Source organism: Zootermopsis nevadensis, unplaced genomic scaffold (genome assembly GCF_977971745.1).
Source record: "Zootermopsis nevadensis isolate Lab colony 2312 unplaced genomic scaffold, Znev_1.0 Znev_ptg000007l, whole genome shotgun sequence".
NCBI lineage: Eukaryota > Metazoa > Arthropoda > Insecta > Blattodea > Termopsidae > Zootermopsis > Zootermopsis nevadensis.
The window spans coordinates 1510622-1532336 of record NW_028259139.1 but is presented as its reverse complement, the minus strand read 5'-3'; the positions used below and the strand labels follow the sequence as shown (position 1 = coordinate 1532336).

The following is a 21715-nucleotide window of genomic DNA, read 5'->3' as shown; positions in this document are numbered from 1 at the left end:
TAAAAAAGCATAACATGAATGAATAATAGACAGGCCATATCCTTATGTTATCTCTGAAATACTGAATGAATTACACCGAAATTTGGTATTGGAGGTCAATACAAAACGTGGTTAAGCATACTGAATGTCTGATTTGCATTCGCCCAGTACAGCTTCTGCATTAGCTAAGATCGAATCAAACTTATAAATTCCATAAAAAAAATTTCAGAAAATAAATTGACTCATGACATAAAACATGATTACTCTTGTCTCATTTTCACCATTTTTTAAAACCCTTTTCCATAACACCACAGAGTGAAATATGTAAATCACAGACTGCATTTCATTTGAAATAAATTCTGGGCACACCACAGACAGCGTGGCAGTAACGAGTGTTATTGTTTCAGAGCGCCATGTTCAGCAGTCTGGCAAGCTACCTTCTTGGGAACCAATCCTTGTCACCTGAAGCAGAGACTGCTGAGGTTCGGCTCAGGGCAGTTGATAGCGATGACGACTGGGTGCTGGTTGAAAAAACAGGTACATCGGGAACAGGAATTATGAAACAACTGACCCTTCAAGATGATGTAACTGTAATAGCATTTAAAATGCCCTATAGATGTACTTTTACAGAGAATTTTTATCTTGTTTTAGAAATTGCTCACCAGAATTTTATCAATTTTTTTTTTTTATTTGTCTTGTGTATGTTTTCATCACTGATAGGTAATATGACTCATGATCGAGTTACTTCACAGCTTTTATAAGTTAAATTGACCGAATTTATTTAAGGTCACTTGATTTAGGATGTAAGAATAAAATACTATCATAATAATCTTTCTTAGTTAGCAACATATTGAGATTACTGTCACTCAGAGTTTAATTTGTTAATTAAGTCGAGTTCCGTAAAAATTCAAACATGGCTGTTTTCCTGCAGAACCTGAAAGGGTGCTGGTGTCTTGATGCATGTCAGCGATTTAAAATAATAACATCCCTAAAACTGACGTTAGTATCCATTTCTCTTTACAGAAGATGATAGATCTGAACACTCAGAAGAATCAAGTGAGACTCTGTCTGCCTTAGAGCTCACAGTTAGTACAATTCCTCATCCATTCCCTCCTCCGTACCGGTTGCCGGCAGACACGACCGATTACCATTCTTTAACGTGGGTGTCATCGTCAACTCTTCCCTCTCTCTCATTTGAAGAGTCGTGGTTTCTGACCCCACCTCCCTGCTTCACTTCAGAAGGACCAATCCACATGGAGACATCTCCTCTGGAGAATCTGCTGATTGAACATCCCAGCATGTCTGTTTACCAGCACTCCTCATCAACACACTGTTCGCTGCCCTGCCCCAGACGTCGCTCTGGCTCCACAGGCACTGCCCCCAATTCACCTGCTTCCAGTCTCTCCGGCGAAGAAGCCGACCCTCCGCGACCCGAGCCGGCCGAGGCTGAGCATGTGATTGAACAAACACACTCCACGGCGCAAGCCACACCACGACAGCGACATGCCATTTATTCGCTGCACAAGCAACAAGAGAGACAGTGTCTCCCAATCAGGTCTGCGCAGAAAGTGAGTAATGACTACAAATTTTGTTGTGGTTCCAGATGAAGTTTTGAGATGATTGAAAGAGGACTGTGTGAGTGGGTGGATGCTGATGATACTAACAGAGAAATTGTTAATTCTAAGTCATCCAGCAACATAACACACCGACGAATAAACGAACGACGAAGAATCCTCTTTCATTGAGACAATTTCAGGCATGACCAGACTTCTGTGGCTCCAGGAAAAACCTGGAACATAATATTTTACGTGAACTGACAAAACAAAATGGTCAACATCAAGACTCTGAACTGTAGTCAGAAAAGTAGCTTGAACTGAGTCCTGCGTGAGTACCATCTCTCAGTCTCTACCATAATCCTTCATCCAAAAATGACTATTCCATTGACGTGCTTCGCTTAAATGCACTAGAGAATTTTGATAAGCGACGAGCCCACAATTGATTTTGATTATTGCCTCGATCTTGTCTTCGACATTAAAAATTGTGATGCCTTCTCCTCGCACGCTCAAGTTGAGTGCATTTAAATAAGCGAAAATGTCCGCCATATATACGACAGCATGGCTAACCAAGAATAGTTATTCAAGCGCTCGGTAAGTGCGAATGGAGATTCCAGATCAATGAAAAATATTCTGATATCTCTTAATTCGAAATGCTGGGACAACGCTTTGCCGCGAGAAAACCATCGGACTTGTGTTTGCAACAAAAGTTGTTGATCACTAACCATAGACTGGCAGAGCTACTCAAAAAGCCTTGAGTTTAGTGAACTAGCTTTGGTAAAACTTACGATTTTGACTGATTCATTGAAGACTTTTTTTTCCAATTCTTCTGACATCTTCTTAATGGTTAAAGATTCTCGATGAATGCAACGATGTCATGTAACTGAAGGGTTATTCGTGCAATAAGTCCAGTTTGTATCCCAGATATGGCACGCGCCATAACTGGGCTGATTCCTAAACATTTAGACCACTGAATTCCACTTGACATCAGAAATTCATTCAAACTGTTTTACACCTCTTCAGCAGTGGTATCAGAGAGCGGCAGAACAATAATCTTCACTAATTTTCCCCTCAATAGATTGTTTCATGGTCTCATTTCACAATGGGTTGAAACAGAACACGCAATGCGGCTGTTGTTCGTGTTCTGAATCTGGGCACGTGAAAACCCGTCGATAAACATTTAACATCGTATTTGCGACATTTGGTCTTCTTTTAAATTACATCACTTTATTGACGTCTTTAGTGTTTTTCCAGTGATCCATAGGACTTTTCTTGGATACCCACAAATCTATTTGTTTACAACGTACTGTTAAGGAATCGGGTTCAAGTAGAGCACACCTTTGGTGACGCACTTAGGCCTTCATTACACACACTACACTTACCGCGATCGCACATTCTGTACTGTTCACTCTTCCACTGAAATTTGCCCAACAGATCAACGAACGAAGGTTCCTTATGTTTAAAACATCGTAGATGTTTCTAGATCTTTCCCGTCACATGATCTCATCCTGAGAAGACGCGAAACGTCTGGAACTATATGGAAGTTTCGAAGCCTCTTGGTCACTCTCATCACAAACAGATGGTGCTTGCACTGCTACCACGAATCAAGCTAAGGGTACCAACTTAACTTTTAACATCCAATTTCAAATTATTTCACTTAAAATTTTCCATTTCAGATTTTGCCTTTTTGCGTATATGTACTTTATTAATCTGCTGGGAAAATTTATATAATTTCCTAAACAGTCACGGACTCCCAGGCGTCCGCGGACCACAGATACTGCTGTACTAAGAGTAGATTTGTATAACAAACAATGAATAAATTACGTTTAATGCAAGCAGCTCAGGGTCAGAAACCTGTTTCACCTTGTAAAATGGCAAGATGCCATCCAGTTAGCAACCTTGTTGACAATCTTTAATCCCTTAATATATTAATGTTATCAACAGTTTTCTTCAGTAAAATATAAGTCACTTCCTGTCTATCTGGTTCCTTGTACTGCTAACACACTGATGTTACACTTAGCTATCTGTCGTAGTAATTTTCTTAGGGATCCACTGCTACGCAGACTTCGTGTTCCGTGTACCACAAATCATGTCCATATTTCATTTGCCATAGTTTTCCGTCGTTCCAGTCTGAATTGTGAGGCGTTATTCGAAGTTTCTTAACAGTAGTGTTATTCCACTGGGTAGCTCAGGTACCTTGGGGGTGCCACTCCCCATACCCACTAATGTGGGCCCCTGAGGGGATTACATATTATTAGGTGAGAAGATTTATAAAAGTGTTCATTCAGATATTCCTGAATGATAATACCAAATATTAATACGAGTATATAAATATGTACGTATAAATTTATACTAATTACACTAGTGAAGTCAGTATTTCATGGATTCTTAACCATTTAAGGTAAAATATTGAATATTGAATGAAGCATTAAGTTTTGGTAATACGATGTGTATGAATTTTGCATTTCAGTTACGGCAGCGCAGAGCTTGTCAGCTTCTGAAACGTAACCACCTGGATCGTAGTAACAAGGCTCGTGAAATAAACTCTAGAAACAAATGTCAACGACGATCCGACCACATGCAGCATCACTCAGGGGCCAACAATAACCGAAAGTGCTAGCTTTAAACCAACATACATTGATCTCAGTCTACAGGGTGTTCTATATCATAGAAGGACATCAAGGAAAGAAAGGCCCATGTATCATTTTCATACGTGCACTGCAACCTGTATCTAAAATTAATAACCACAACAAATGTGTTCACAGAGCCATCACCTGCAATGCTCTTTCTTAGCATTGAAGCAGCCTTATACATCATTCTTACGTGCAATCCTGTTGAACTCCAAAATCTACAAAAACATACAATTGAGACTTCTGAGTGAATAGAAGGTCATGTTCAGGAATTCTCTATGGGTACTTAAGTAAACTTCTTGTATTCCCCTTTAAATGGCCTGGCAGTCATTTAAATGATCACTTGAATTGGAATCCCGAGGCTTCGTATTATGGCATTACGGCCAGAGAATAAAGATAAGCTTACAGGAAGACATTTTTTTGTTATCGAGTAATTCAAAGCCAGGTTAGAGAGACCACAGAATGAATTTCTGAAATTCCAGATACTAGTAACTACTAAACATGTTTTGGATGTGCTGTGGATCACAGCTTGTCAAATTTTTCAGAACTTAAAAAATGCTGGCAACTTTTTTTTTTTGAGAAGAATTTTGCAAAATTAAACTTTCGAAACTTACTTCTTTCCCTTCAACAAACTCTCATTTTCATACGAAGTGTAACGGACGGACACATAAGCGTACGCGCGAGAATCATATACTACATATATGGCTACGTACATCTAATAAGTAGGCTAATTGTGTTATTTAAGTCTTTCAGAATAATAAACTACGTTACAGCTGAACATTGTTCCTTGTGTTCAAAGTTCATATGCAGGAGCTGCAGTTCTGTTTTCTAAGTGCCTGGGAATGTCACAGAGTTCACTGCGTTGGCACAATTAAAAAAATTAGTGTGAAAGCGATACTTAAGCGGAAGATTGCTCACGTCATTGCTCTCCTTCATATACGAGGTGCGATCGGAAAGTTTCAAGACTGTGTCAATAGCGGGCGAACCGGATGTAGTACGAGCTTCTGCCTTTAGGGGGTGCGGCCTACATTCATAGTGAATCAGTGTGCCAGCCGGCATCATCGAATTAGCATTTGTTTCTTAGTTACGGGCGTTTTGGTAGTGCATTACACCGACCCTCCTGCGATTTCGGAATGGCGTGTGCATCAAATTTTGCCAAAGACTCGCCAAAACGGCTACGGAAACCTATGAAATGCTAAAGCAAGCATTTGGGGAGTCCGCAATGGGTCGTGCACAAACTTTTGTGTGGCATTCACGTTTTAAAAATGGCCGAACCTCTGTCGATGATGACGAGCGTTCTGGACGAACATCTTCGAGCACAACGCCCGAAAATGTTACGAAGATTCGGCAGGCCATTCACAAAGATCGACGTCGTACCATCAACGACTTGTGCGACATTGTTGGGATAGGCTATGGGACCTGTCAGCTGATTCTAAAGGAAGAACTCCACATGCGACGCATCATGACAACGCGCCAGCGCACACCGCCCTCAAAGTTCGGCAGTTTTTGGCCTCAAACACCATGGCCGTCATCCCGCACCCTCCTTATTCGCCGTGTGACTTCTTCCTCTTCCCAAAGATGAAAATTCAGCTAAAGGGAAGGAGATTTGAGACGATAGAAGAGATTCAGGCAGAATCGCAGATGGTGCTTGACAGGCTGACAAAGAAAGATTTCCAGGGATGCTTCCAGGCTTGGCAGCGGCGCTGGGATAGTTGTGTTCACTCCCAGGGGAACTACTTCGAGGGTGATGGATGAATTTAATACCTGAGATAAGTGTACGGGTTTTTATAGGCGCAGTCTAGAAACTTTCCGATCGCACCTCGTACACACAATGTTCATTAGTTTCTCTTAACCTAGAATTAGAACTAATTGTTGACATTTTTATATTATAATAATATTATTATAATTGTGAATCCTAATGTATTTATAACCTATTATTGTAATCATAACCCTTTTGCTGCGACATTTGACTATCCGAGTTGTAAAACCTCCTTCTTTTCGGTAAACACGGTTGTGTAGTGCGAAGAGTTTGAAATTGTACGTAAACAGCGCACTGTTAAGTTTGATATTTTGAGCAAGATTTTGACACCTGTGGTGACATTTCTCAATTTTAAGTGGTTATAAGACTAAAAAAGTGTTTTGAAAAAAAAAAAAAAATTGAGTATCTGAATGGCCTGGTGGTAATTTGTATTCATTTTCATACATAATAGCCTGGCCCTTATAATGAGTACAGATTTCTACCTCAAAATTGCATTCTATTAGCAAACTAGTGGAAATATAACGTGCAGCAAAAGGGTTAAATGTAATACATATAGCATTTTTAATAAACGATGCAATACGTGTGAAATAATTATTGCAAATAAGCTCTGAGATGACGATAAATTGTTATGGTTGCTCTCCAATTTATGTTCAATGGCAGTAACTTCTCTTTCTATCAAAGAATCTGGCCTTAATAAGTAATTATAACAATAATATACCAATAACTGCCTTTCCTCGTTCCTAGCAAACTCTGCAGACAATTCTACTGCCATAATTTAGTTGAGGTAACAGTTTACATTTACAGTCTTTCACACCTTACGGAAGGCGTGGTACCAACTCCATTTTCTCGTCTAAACTTCAATGCCCACATTAAACATCCACTTTGAAAATGTATATGGTAAATTTATATCTTCTTGAAACTTAAGCAGTTTTAAAGATAACAGCTTGAAATAAACTGTTCCGCATACAAATTATGATGTGCGATTCTGCATTTCCGAGCCCGGCTCTAAAATAATGCAGTGGTCGTTACACTACGAAATCTGCATCCGTATCCAGCCAATGTCATATCTTGGACCCTGTGAATGAGGATCTCGTATCTGGCACAGAATTCAGATATAATAAAGGTTCTAAGGTTTTCATGGCAGTGAGTTCAAAGATGGCTGTCTTCTGGGTTGTAGCATCATGTGGTCTAGTTTACCAACGTTTCAGAGGTACTTGCTACCTCCATTATCAGGGTGATGAGGACCCTGATGATGGAGGCAGCACTACAATCCAGAAAGCAGAAATCTTCACAGGAAAGGTTAATGAAGTTGGTAACCAATCAGATCAATATCTGGCCTTTTAAGAGGTTTTAGGTTCTCGATGGCGAAGATGCTGAGTCAGTTTTCCGGGTAGTAATGCCATGTGAAATTATAGGTAGATAACAATTTTAAAAGTTGGAAGCTGTAAGTTTGCTTATATAATTCAAGAGACATCTGTAAGGCAGAGGCTGCAATAGTCATACAAGACAAATGTCTTGACATTACGTGAAAAATATGCCGGGCACTTAAGTATGTGGACATAATCTCTCATCAACTGAAAGCCTGTTATGAATACGTAAACTGCCAAACTAATTTATCTGTAATATCAATTGTAATTGTGAGCCAAATGCACACACAAATATTAATAATAGCAATGCACTGTGTTAATCTAATTTTAAGACTGGAAAAATGATACAGATACTTGATAAGAACAGGAGCAATTGGGAAAGGACACCAAGATCCATGATTTAATGTTGAAGTGTAGCGTAAGGAAGGAGGAGAACAATACTCTTGCATTTTTAAGGAATTTTAAAGTGTGTCACAAGTTCAAATTTTTGTTTGTGTGATGATAATCCCGAACAGTTTATGGTTATTAAATAAGAAAAAAAAAAGCTCCCCTAAAATTAACTTACAGACTGTTTCTATAGTTGGTATCATTGGTTACTAAAATATCTTGTGCATTTGGCTTTGCACAGAAGTAAGTTTTAATACTAATCGCATAAACCCTACGTGGTATTAACGTGAATCAAAGCGACTGCAAATAGAGGCACAATTAACTGCTATACAGTCTTTGTTAATATTTTTGTAATTACAGACTATTTTGGCATATCAGATTAATACACAACACTGTTTATAATCAATATAAAAGGAAAATTAACTTTGTAATATGCCAATTTCTGTTACACTGAAACCTTTACAATGTAAAAATGAAAGAGTGACATTATATTTTAGCATGTTCTGTGTGGACGCCAATTAATATGCTGCAAGACAGGCATACAAGTACAGGTAACTTTATTAATATGCGTTAGGTTGACAGTCGAGCTACAACGGCAGTTCTCGATTATAGTTTCAATGTTTACGCTGTCGACCTATGTTCGGCACACAATGGTGCATCCCTTAAAACTTGTCCCCGCATATTTTGGACTGTGTAAGGAACCTTTTAGCAAAATTACTGCACTAATTTCCCTGGAATAAAGTATTCTAAGAGCAGTCACACATGATTATAACTTTGCTCCCATAAGACCGCGTAAGAATATTCACAAAAAAACACGTCCCTTTCAATTAATTCTAGTTTAAAAGAAACATGAAGTATCACACTTTATAAACAAAAACTGTAAAATATAAGACACTGAAGGTCACGTCAAATTACATATTTCAAATCAGTCTGCTTTATCTGAACTGAAGTGCCTGTCCTGAAACGAAGCTTCGCTACCACAAAGCGGCAAAAACTGTACGTATATGCATGTGTGCACATGCATATACGTAAGCAGCTGTGGAATGCATGTATGCTGGTGTGCGCGCGTGCATGAGTGGAAGAATTAAGAAATATCCAACACCTATGTTGTGTGTGACAAGGATGTCCATCTCTTTTGCTGAATGATAACTTCAGCAGTTTTGCCATGTACAGTAATTAATTAAAATTGTACACTATTATATAATAAGGTTTAGACTAATTTGATGTCCAGTGTACGATGATTTTTTTCTCATATTTATTCTATAAAATTAAACTCATCTGTAGCAGATGATGCCTATAAAAAATATATGTTCAATTGAGAATTAGTACCCACTATTTCAATTTTTGAAATACACGCCTGAAAATAAAACAATCTGAAAAGTTCAATAAAAATGTTAAGAATTAAAACTTGTCTTGTTTATTGTTCCTGAAGTTCCACTTGACTAATAGCCCAGTTAACGCTGCTTAAATCTGTCACTCAGACAAGAAATTTCTTGCATTTTATACAGAACCTGGAAGTTCATTACCATGTTCACAAGATGCCACCAATGGTACCCGTCCTGGATTGCAAAGAATGCACCCACTCTATTTCTGTAAGATCCATTTTAATAATAACCTCCCATTTATGCCTACACAATTCAAATGTAAGATCAAGTAAGTAAGTTCTTGCCAACTACGAGGGGCAGTCAAAAAGTTTCCGGAATTGTGGTATAGCACTGTAATGGTACGACATACGGCAACGCTTACCTAATCACCTTCAAAGTAGGACCCTTGCGCACGCACGCACTTGCTCCATCGATCCTGCCATTGTTGGAGGCACCGGCGGAAGGATTCGTTTGGACTCTTCCGAAGTTCGGCCGTCGCATTTGACACCTCGCTGGTTGTGCAGCAATTCCTCGCCGAGAAAACCATTTCCGTCATCACCCAACCACCATACTCTCCGGATCTCGCTCCAAGTGACTTCTGGCTGTTCCACACTCTGAAAATGGGCCTCAAGGGGACGCGTTTCGCAACCATGGAGGACATCAAATCGAATTTGACGACCGAACTCTGGAAGATTCCGAACGAAGCCTTCCGCCGATACTTCAAACAATGGCAGGATCGATGGAGCAAGTGTGTGCGCACAAGGGTCATACTTTGAAGGTGATTAGGTAGGCGTTGCCGTATTTCGTACCATTACAGTGCTATACCACAATTCCGGGAACTTTTTGACTGCCCTACGTATTAAATGTGAAGTATATGCAACTTATGGCTGTCCCCTTTCCTTGCAGTATAACAACTGTTTTTTAACATACAGTATTTTTGTTGGCGAACTGTTAAAAGGGGCAAAATGTATGAACCCAAGCAATATACATACATTAGTTTCATCTACAGTTACTTAAGAGTTTCCTTATAAAAATTATTACAACCAAATTAGTGGAATGCTTACGAAAATTTCACTTCTTATCAGCTTTTCTGTTTAGAGCTTTATGTGCATTAATGCCCCCCCCCCCCCCATGTATGCTACATCTCCTATCCATTTCATTACCACCCTAATATAATCTGCCAATGAGAAAATATGAAAATTTTGTCAAACGTTAGAATAATTGTTGGATTACATGGTCTTTGGGGCGGAAGATATGGAAAGGGAAGAGTGTTACTGGAGGCGCATTCTACGCAAACTGCATGTTTTGTTCTGCAATAAAAGATGACTGGACTGGAAAAAATTTGTTCATACACAAAAGAAAAATGTGCAAACATTCCCTTCATATGTTTATTGTAAGAACATATTACAATGTGGATCTGTTGCCTTGACCAGACTTTTCCACCACCATTATGAGAATTAATGACAACTGGCAAGTGTGAACAGTCAATCAAAACTTATTTTCAACACAACAGAATTCACAGACTACCGGTATCAGCGTCTGATAATGACGAACACGTTGGCCGAGGTAACCGTTACATACACGCGCGTGTATATAAAACGAACATCCGGAATATTCCACGTACTATTTAATATTTTCACTTATGAAATGTGAAATGGATTATTAAAACAACTACTTAACGTTCTACCTAACGGCTGTTATTCAATTATTTTTTTTTCCATTGCAAATAAGTAAAATATGAAGAAGTTATTAGAAATTTTCTTAAAGAAACTTACAGTATACCAACCTAGTTCAGAATATAATTTACACACATTCCAATATTTATGCATTCTTTGCTCTGATAGCAGCTCTCTTCCCAGTGACAGCCTGAAATAAACATAACAGGGCATCAATATGGAACACAGAATGAAGACGTACTTTGCTCTGAGCTTGGCCACAACATAACTGTTTTATTATCTCAGCAACTGCTACTGTTCCACTGAGCTGGACTCTGCTCATTAGCACAAGTGAAGTGATCCAAGCTCACCAAGTGGGAATGAATTTGCTCTCAATATAGGGTGATGATGGCTGACATGGTAGCTACTCCAAACCACAGTAGGGTGCGTGGTATTCCCCCCTATTCACAAATATCTGACTTTGTCAGAGGTGAGAAATTTAGAATAATCCACATTGCACATGCACATATATTTGGCGCACGAGTTCCGTGCCTTCTCTCTGGATGAACAGGTCCTCCAACGGTGAATATAAACGATAATCCGTGGCGTAACAGCCCTCTGAGAGCCAAGGCCGACTAGCTGGCTGCTGGCCTCACGTTCACGTGCCTAAGCAGAGGTGAACGATCATCCAACCAGATACAGGGTGACGTGTAGTCAGCACGACGAACCCCCAGCCATTGCTAATTTTCCTGACTGGATTATGCTACTTATCATAGCTCCCCAATTTCCTCACGATGCTGGGTTGGCACTGGTTGAAAATCCCATGAGAAATTTCTTTCCCTGAGACTCGAACTAGCGCGCATTCCGTATCACTGGTCCGAAGCATGATGCCTCGGACCGCGTGGCTACGGCGCGAGACCCAACTGTGAATGTACTAACCTTATGTTATGTCTCCTAAGTGGTTTCTCCCTTCACATTTTATAACTAAAACTCTGACCAAATTTCTCACTGCCCCCCCCCCCCCCCCCCCAGTCCTGCCAACCTCATCTTCTTTGATTTTGGAACAACAAAGAGCCAATAAAGTACTCACCTGGAAGCCCGACTTGATGCTGGCTACAGAACACCGAGATCCGCACGTCTCACACTGTAAGAAGAAAAGGCGAGTGTCCTTCTGCAGAATGGTGTCAGGTGAGCGGCACGTATGACACGTAACATACTCTTTAATGTACCGCCTCAGGACATTTTCAATTTGCTTCTGCTGGAACCTCCCTTTTATAATGAGCTGGCTGTTCCCATCCACAGAACCACTAGTACCCAATTCTGCCAGTAAGAAGTCAAGTAAATGTTTCGGTTGCCGATGTAACCTTAAAAGCGAAAACACACAAAATCAAAACTTACAAATCCAGTTCAGTTTAGCTTGGATTCAGCTTCAGTTATTATTTTCCAAGGCATGAAATAATAAGAACTTTCATAACAATAAAATTTCTTAGGTGACTGAATAAGTATCATTTAAAAAAAACAAAAAAACATGGAAATGGCTGGATGTTATATCAGTAAATAAGAAAAACCCCACATAATTTGTAAATGACTGATCGAAGTGTCAACTCAATTACAAAGAACTGTGCTAAGCAGCTCATCACTGTAAAGTACATTTAAATACACTTCTGCTCCAACTTACGTCTTGCATATTTCTGTAAAGTTGGCAAAAGATGTTTTTTTTGTTCCTATACGCACAACTTGGGGAGGACGCATGACAAACTTCTGCTTCTTTCCAGCCACCATGTCTGGGTTCTTGTCTCGCATGATGTCAAACACTCGCGTGAGCAACTCATCATACGTGTAATCTCGATCCTGTCCGAACCATGCAGTTTGGCTGTCTTCAACTGAGAAAAATTTGACACATAATTAATGCAACACACAAAATGAATTTAACAACCACACGTAGGATTACTGTTACAACTCAAATTTCAACACTAAAATATAAGTAGATAAATATTTTTAATTTACGTACAAATACACTGTGAAGGTAATTTCTGTAGAAACAAAGGAATGGAAGAACATGGTGCCTGATTAACACAGTTCCAGAATTACACCAAGACAAATATCAGATCATACAAAAGTGGTTCAAACTTTATCTGGAATTTTCATTGTACCTCGCTGTCTCCACCGAGAGTAACTAACTAACTAGATGGCTTACGGAACCCGAAGGTTAATCACCGAAAAACCAAAGTCCTCCACCGGACCCTGTCCTGGGCCACAAAATCCGGTCTCCTTCAACTCCTATCTCTCATAGATCCCGCCTGACACTATCCTCCCATCTACATGTCCTGCCCATCTCATTCTTCTCGACTTAATCACCCTGACAATATTGGGTGAGGAGTACAGATTTTTATGCTCATCATTATGCAGTTCTCTCCACGCCCCATCGTCTTCTCTCCTAGGCCCAAATATCCTCCTCAACACCCGATTCTCAAACACCTGCAATCTGTGTTCCTCCCTCAGAGTGAGAGACCATGTTTCGCACCCATACAAAACAACAGGCAAGATTATTGTTTTGTACACTTTAATTTTCAGGTTCTTAGAACTCAGACAAAATATTTTGGACTGAGAAGTAGGAAGCATTTCCGGAATTTAGTCTCCTCCTAACTTCCTCATGAGTATCATTTTGATTTGTTATTGTTGTTCCCAGATATTTGAACTTTGTAACCCTTTCAAAGGATTTATTAGCCACTCTAAAATGATTTTGCCCACAAGTATCCCTGTCTTAAAATACTGTATCCTATCCTGTAGAGCGAGAGTACCTCAAGAAAACTTCCTAATACAAAATAGGCAAGATGATTTACCAACACCCTATAATCAAAATTCTGGACCAAATTTGAATTGCCACAGTATGAATACATTCAGGACAAAATGGAATTATTTACTCACACGGCTATGTTCAATAATATTAAACTGAATTTTAATGAGATTAATATGATGATGATGATGACAATTTAGACTAGATTCATGCAGCTCACAGCAAGGACGAATGGTGGACTCTTGTAAAGGCCACAATTAACTTTTGGGATCCATAAAAAGTTTCTTGATTAGCTGACAGACTTCTCTAGATAACTCCGCTCCATGGAATTAAGACTACGTTAGCTTTTCAAGTACGCATCATTCCGAGTCTCCAAAAATCATATAAACATAACCACAAGACTAAGAAGTGGGAGTCTTGGCCATTCACTAGGTACAGACGTCCGACTGCTTTGGACACGACAGTTTATATTTTCCAAATGAAAGTCAAAGTACATGAGATATTCATGGTACCTGGTTCGATTCTGGGATCAAGCAATCAGGAGAATACAGAGTAATAACTGCCGTCGACGTCAGAGCTTAAAATACTGAAATAACACAAGCATTTTTGAAAAATACATAATAGAAACAAAGCGCTCTTACCAGATTCTGGTTTCCTTTCAGTCTCAGTGAGGCATGTTTGGGGAAACAAGATAACATTTTCAAATTTCTTACATTAATCCATCATTCAACAATGCTTACATCAAAAACAAAACACCAATAAAACTATTAAAAATATAATACCATTATCCTTATCCTCGGCTTTCTTTTTCTCATCTTCGGCTATGAATTCATCTAAATCTTTCTTCTTTGTCTTTTTCTTCTTTTTTGTCTTAGAGAAATCCATATCAAGATCAAAACTATCCTGAAAAGATAAATACAAAAATTAACCTAACTGCATCGAAGGTAGTTTTAGAGCATGCTTATGTTTAACCAGATTCCAGACATTGTACCCAGAAGGGACACCGATAGTTTCCATACCTCCACGTTCAGACGACTCTGGGGACAGCTTAGCCAAGTGGTCTTTACGGCAGCAGCTAGAGGACATGAGTGACCACCCCATAAACCTACAGTTTGACACGGACTTCATAATTTTAAGGACAAAATCTGGAGTATGCAGGTTATAGCTTAATCAGATCATCTGAATAAATTAGTACCGTAAATCGTCTGTTCATTTTAGGTTCATAACACAAGACGTTCATTATGCAGCCTATGAGCGGCAAAATATAGGACGAACACGTGAGGATATACGGTGGATTCCGGTTAATTGGAACGCATCGAGTCTAGAACACACCGGCCCGATTATCCGAAGTTCCACGTAAAGAGTTAAAGAAGGTTTTACTTTAAGATTTCTTCCAAATAAACGGCTGCCCCGATTAACCCGGAATCTACCGCACTTCAAGGAATATTCCACATTTTTTAATGGAGAAGTCAAAAAAATTATTAAAATATCAAATGGAACCACAAAAAACTACGCAGAAACACACACACACAACATATGCAGGTGGCTCAGGAGAAAACTTACTATAATATTTGCTGCACTGACGAACGTACATTAATGTCACCAAGTTCGAAACCAGACGCTACCATACCTCTACTAAACTTTCATCCTGATTTCCATCAATTTCCAAGTTCCCTTCCTCCTTTAATTTACTGCCAGGCTCTGGAAGGGCTCCATCCAATTCTTCCATGTTAAATGGCTTCTTTTTCTTCTTCTTCTTCTTGCCAAAATTTTCGAGATCTAGGTTTCCATCTAACGAAACACAAACCACAGAAACAATCCTGCTACAAAGTAACTAAATGAGTCTGTATACAAGAAAACATATCAATACTACAGAATGCACTCAAGTACGGCTGTCCTGGTACAAGCTATGGAGGCGCTTCTTGACCTCAGCTCCAGACTGGGAGTGAGCGGTCAGAATCATGCTTTGGCCATGCCTTAACCCTGAGGAAAAGATCCCTAGTACCCCTTGGATGGCAGCCCCAGATCTGGTATGGATGCAAAGGCTGTAATAAAAATCCTTTGCCTCCGACAGGGACAAAACCCCAGTTGTCCCGTCCATATTCAGCTACCCTGACTTTTGAGCTGCTTCGCTGAAGAGAGCAAAGCAGACTAAAGGAAAATGTGTAGTACAACTGGTCTGAAAACAAAGTACTCAGGAAATTATATGGAACTATTTTATTTTATTTTTATTATTTAGTGTTCTGTCTGACGACAGGTCCATATGAACAGGATCCTTCCATCCTTTTCTCTTCTCGGACTGGGACCTGTTCATATACGTTCTTGGCAGATGATCCAGAAGTGGTTTGCCATTGCCTTCTTCTGTGTGTGAATGGAGTAATTGTTGGGATGCCACGGAGGAAAACTCCGTGTTGCCTAGACCACGGCCTTGCCCACCAACACAAGTTATAAATTCGGGCACCGCCGGGAATCGAACCCGAGACCCCAGGATTACAAGGCCAGCGTTCTAACCGCTAGACCACCTCATCTTATTATTATTTAGTGTTCTGTCTGACGACAGGTCCATATGAACAGGATCCTTCCATCCTTTTCTCGGACTGGGACCTGTTCATATACGTTCTTGGCAGATGATCCCGAAGTGGTTTGCCATTGCCTTCTTCTGTGTGTGAATGGAGTAATTGTTGGGATGCCACGGAGGAAAACTCTGTGTTGCCTAGACCACGGCCTTGCCCAACACAAGTTATAAATCTGAGCACCACCGGGAATTGAACCCGGGACCCCAAGATTATAAGGCTAGCGTTCTAACCGCTAGACCACCGTGGCTTATATTGAACTAAAATTAACAAATTGGAAAAATTTAGGGCATTACATAATTAAGAACAATGTGGGTTATGTGCGTCTCTTGGTATTGCTAGGACAGTGAAATCTAGGAGGCTATGATAAGGTGTGGTGTGCTAAATGACTAGATTTGGAAAGACACGGAATGCATACAAGATTTTTGGTATGGAAACCTCTCAGAAGGCTGAGGAGACGGGAGGGAAAGAACATTGAAGAAATGTGTTGTCAGAGAGAAAGATAGAAATAGATCAGAATCACGTCCAATTGTGTGTTATGGTGTGTGTTTAACCTTTACAATCTACTACCAGAATATGAATTAGCTGGCTCTGCTAACTACACCTTATATGAAGTCTAAACAAAATTATTCCAGTTCAAATACATAATATTACTTATCACGGGTCCCAGAAGTCAAGACCGATTCCTCAGAATTATTAATACAGCAATAAAATTACATTTTCTCTTGAACTATCTGACAGACGGAAGTGAAGCCAACATAGAAATGCTGTATTTTGTACGTAGCAAAAGTTCACAGTAGATTGATATTTCATGTCTGAAGTCAAACATTAAACTGATTATAAATATTCAAACTATCTAAACGAGAAGAATCTTAGAAAACAAAAAAAATTCTAATAAGATCTCAATTTCTGTAATTTCACAATATGGTATGATAACATATAATAAATTCTCAGACACACATTCATCAAAGCATGCATACAAATAACCCAAACACAACTAGCTTACTTCTACTAATGAGGACCATAGTTCACATTCAATTCCTTACCATCGAGCTCCATGTCCTTAATTTCATTGTCAGTTTGTGGAGGTTCCGAATTCTCTTTATCCGTAGACATCTGATCTGTATTTTCACTGCTGTCAGGCATTGTAACTTCAGCTAAGGCAGCATCAATGTCAAAAGTTGTCTTCTTTTTCTTTTTCTTCTTCTTCAACGTTGGGTCAAAGATCTACAAAACAAACCTACATTTCTCACTAACACCTCTTAAATGAAATGGGAGTACGACATCTTAACACAAGAGAAGATAGTTTTCAACCAATATCCTTTCGTTACGTAAAGGTACATCAGTGGAGAATGTGGAGCATTTCAAGTACTTGGGAAGCATAATCACGACGGACGCCCTATGCACCAAGGAAGTAAAAGCAAGGATAGCCATGGCCAAGGCAGCTTTCGTCAAGAAGAGGATACTTCTCACTAGCAAGTTGGGCTTGGAGATGAAGGAGAAACTAGTGAAGTGTTACGTATGGTGTGCATTGGTGGTTAGCAGGATTCACGACCCATCAGTAAATGGGTTCGATCGGGACCGCGACATTTAACGCTCCTGCTGTGACCCCCTTTTTGCGAGATGATGATGAAAGTGGAGTAATTGTTGGGATGCCACGGAGAAACTCCGGAGGAAAACTCCGTGATGCCTGGACCACGGCCTTGCCCAACACAAGTTGTAAATCTTAGCACCGCCGAACCCGGGACCCCAGTATTACAGGCCCAGCGTTCTAACCGCTAGACCACCGTGGCGGGGAGAAAGCAGTAATGTTTTGAGAGCCGTCCTCATCCTCAGGGTACCTCAGTACCCTGAGTACAATAATGAAGATGGCTCTCAAAATGTTGGCATTTTCTCCATTAAAACCACCTTACATGACCGGTAGCCCAAGAAGAATTTATTATACTCAGTCACAGTGAAAGATTCAGATCATACAGTTGTTGTTGTTTCTTGGCTCTACAACCCGGTTGTGGGTTTTCGCCGCCTCCTTTTTTCGGACGTTTCTTGGTCTTGAAGTGTGCATTTTTGAGTAGTGAGTGACCAGCCCACAGACTGCACAATTTCTACCCAATCCTGAGTTGACTGCCAGAGCCATCTAGCAGTTAATCAGGAGAAATGGCGGGCTAAATTTTGCTTATGAAACATCACGTATCATGCTCGTAAGGTTCTTTTACAAGCCATTAATCGACGACATAGGACCTCTCATCTCAGCCAGTAAACAATATGAACACTACAATAATGATGATGATCTTCTGGGTCCTGGTACCATATAAGTCCATCAGTTGATGCCAACATTTCAGAGAAACACACCGTCTTCACCTTCAGCTCCCAAGATAGAAATGGTATGTTTCCCACATGGCACTAAAATGCAGAAGATTATCATCATCATCTTCCAACTAAACCTCAAATTTCAAAGCACCACAATGTTCCATAATCACTTGCTATTGTACGCATTACAGTGAATGATTGATGAACATTTCACTTACAATGAAATTAGATGATACATAGTTTGGCTTGTATGCTGATTAGCAGGTGCACACCAATCAGCATCTGTTACACAGAAAATTTGCAGAGAGTGGACTCAGAACCTCATTATGTGTGGTATTGTGGTTTAAATGTGTACTTATTGGCCACAACTATTCTTTGCTTCAATTTTACAATTTGTTAGCACGGACAGCAACAGCTGGAAGACAAGATAAACCAAAGTAACAACATTTAATGAATTTCTTTAATGTTCTGTTAAAATTAAGAAATAAACAATCTTTGCTGGACAGAAAAATCAAATGTTTAATGAAAACAGGGCTGTGCCAAAGTTCAGTCAGATAAACAGTGGCTTCTAACGGCAAAGACCTGTGTTCAATTACAGGTGACTCTGGTGAGATTCATAGTGTACAAAGTGGAACTGGAGGAGATTTTCCCAGAGTTCTTTGGTTTTCCTCTACTAATCCTCATTCCACCATGCTCTATATTATACCACTGTCCCATGAGGTGTGCAACAGTCCAGTTAAATAAGTACAATACAGAAATTCTGTAGATGAATTTACTTAGTTTTATTGTCTCCCAGCTGTTGTACATACTAACAAATAATAAAATTGCAACAAAGAAACAAACATATTAACTTGATTACATCCAAATTTTAAAAATTAGTATGCTTAAATACTGAAAATTCTTTTACCAAACAAAGTTTTTTAGATTACCAATGATTCTAAAGTTGATACCTATGTTGAACTGGCATGGGCCATATGCCATGCTTTGTGATGCTGAAATGTTTACTAGTACAAAATGTTCAGTATTGAAAATGATAAGTGTTACACTTCGTATGATTAAAAACAACAAATATTTCTATGTGACCAGATGTATTTATACAAATTCAAATAACACATGTAGAATGGATAAACGCCACTCTAAACTGAATAGGTTAGGTCACTCTCCAGCCATAAGTTCCATGTGCGTTTTGCATAGGATGAAAATAATAAAAAAGATAAGGGTTTGAAACAAAATCATTAGATACAGAGTAATAATACTTCAGACTTCATTGTAACGAACAGCATAACCCCATTCATCCGTTTGATGACTTGACTTACCGAGTCTTCTTCAGCCATTTTTAAGAGCTCGATATTTAATATATCAAAAACAGATTAATTTGCTATCACTCGGTCTTGAAATAATAAAGCCGCTACTGATTTGCTGAAAATTACACATTTAACATTATTGCATCATCTTCCTATCGCCACATGTATTGCATACTCCACTGATGACTTTTCTGACAACGCCAGCAAGGCTTGGACACATGATTTCTCCTGCCATCTATACTCAATAAACATAGACCTTTCCATCGTGTGACTTGATATCGTAGATAACCTACCCCATCTATTTTAGTTTCATGAAATTGCAGTCCACCCTAGTAAACCACGGATTAAAAAGTACATATTGGGGTCTCTCTCTAACTCCACGGCAAACAACCCTTCTTCTGGTCAAGAAATTTATTATCTTTATGGAATTCAAAGGTTCGTTACCGGGTTCAAAAGGACCTGCCTCCGGTCCCTATCCAATGAACCAAGATCTATCTTAATATTACCCTAAAATATATGCATATGAAACCCAATGATGTTTTGAGACAGCGTCTTTAAGTATGTAAATTTGGTGAACTGTTAATGGTTCAACGAGAACCACTTCATCACAATTCACATCCATTTATTTCAATTTGGAATTGTGTGCCAGATTACCCCGGCATTTTTAAATTTAGGTTTGCACCCCTGCTAATCATAGAAAATTAATAGAATGTCAACTTGACCCATGTGTAATAATAGTAATGTCAACAGTATATATAACACACAAGCGATATCTTTCCGATTTTAATTAAGTTGAATATCAGTAATAACTACGATTACATTAATTAACAATGCATTAGCAGCGGTGTCTCCTACTGTTCACAGTATAGCTACACGCACGACTATCATCTGGATACACATATCTCGAACTTCTCTGAACACGAATTGGTACTTCAACTGACCATGAACACTAAGACATTACTGTGTTTGAGCTCTGGAGCAATTTTCCCACCCCTAGAATACAACATTAATTAGGCTACCAACATAAGTGCATATAAATATGTTGCATTTTTGTAGGCTGTTCGGTAACACTTAATGCAATGTTATTGGCATGATTCATGTAGGAGCCCTCCCAGGTGAATTATTCTACACAAACTGATGTGATGTGAGACGTTTACAATTTTCTTCGCGCAAAACTTTTCAAAAACCACTTAGTGTATAAGCTATTGAGTCAGCATGCGATGTGAGTGGCATTCTGTGCACATGAACGTGAAGTCATGCTCTTATTCAGGCAGCCCAGGGCAAATTATAACTATGGCCAAATACAGAATGAAAGACGAAACATCTGCTTAGCTTCTGGTAGTTAATGATTGGCTTATTCCGAGTAAAACATACCATGGGTCGAAATCTTAGTCATTACGCAGTTGTCTGATAAAACTATTCCCCATTATTCTTCTATAATTGTGTTCCCCACCATCCTTTAGGAGCACTTGCACGTGTGGTGCGGTTTTATCGATGGCATTATTAATTAGGTCAGTCATTCTTGAGGGATATTTCCAATCAGACAAGCTATCACTTCCTTATATTACTCTCCTAGCAACTTAAACGTGGCTCGAGTAACATAAAGACTCTCGATCTCACTTCAGTATTTGAATCGTTGCTTTAAAAATCACTGGATTGGATATGGAAGTCCATATGATCGGCCAGAAATTGCAGACAAGGGATGAACTACTACTGCTCATCGTGGATGGTGCTGCTTTCATACGGAACAATCATGAAAGCATATGGAAATGCCGTTTGGATACGACCTCACTGTCATATCCAACATTTGTCGTGCTATCCGCCCTTCTCCCATTCGCTTCACGTGTCCATACCACTTCATTCTTGCTTCTTCTACTCTCTCTACCAGACCCCTCACAAAACAAATTTAGAAAACACATTTTGATACAGGACATGCCCCCACGTCCTTCCGATTGAAAGCCATGATTACATATCCAGTCCATTCGATAACAGTTTGCAAAAGAGTATCATTGATGAAACTTGGTCACACGATGGCCTGAC

At 39.4% G+C, this 21715-nt stretch overlaps 2 protein-coding genes across 4 annotated transcripts in view; one reads left to right on the top strand and one right to left on the bottom strand.

Moving 5' to 3' along the window:
* TP53INP (Tumor protein p53 inducible nuclear protein) overlaps positions 1–9082 on the top strand; it is a 40651-nt gene extending 31569 nt beyond the window's left edge. For all 3 annotated transcript variants that reach the window (XM_022074085.2, XM_022074086.2, XM_022074084.2), the window contains exons 2-4: positions 387–516; positions 1003–1547; positions 4003–9082. In XM_022074085.2, coding sequence (XP_021929777.2) covers positions 393–516; positions 1003–1547; positions 4003–4152 — 819 coding nt within the window. In that variant the 5' untranslated portion in view covers positions 387–392 and the 3' untranslated portion in view covers positions 4153–9082. The remainder of the gene's footprint in view (positions 1–386; positions 517–1002; positions 1548–4002) is intronic.
* Positions 9083–10413: 1331 nt separating this feature from the next.
* Positions 10414–19887, bottom strand: eIF2beta (eukaryotic translation initiation factor 2 subunit beta). Its single transcript, XM_022074081.2, has 7 exons — positions 19688–19887; positions 17111–17291; positions 15122–15282; positions 14274–14394; positions 12373–12577; positions 11785–12058; positions 10414–10905 (listed from the first exon to the last, which is right to left on the bottom strand). The coding sequence occupies exons 1-7, from the start codon at positions 19703–19705 to the stop codon at positions 10861–10863; spliced, it is 1005 nt and encodes a 334-aa protein (XP_021929773.1). The 5' UTR covers positions 19706–19887; the 3' UTR covers positions 10414–10860.
* Between the last annotated feature and the right edge of the window lie 1828 nt (positions 19888–21715).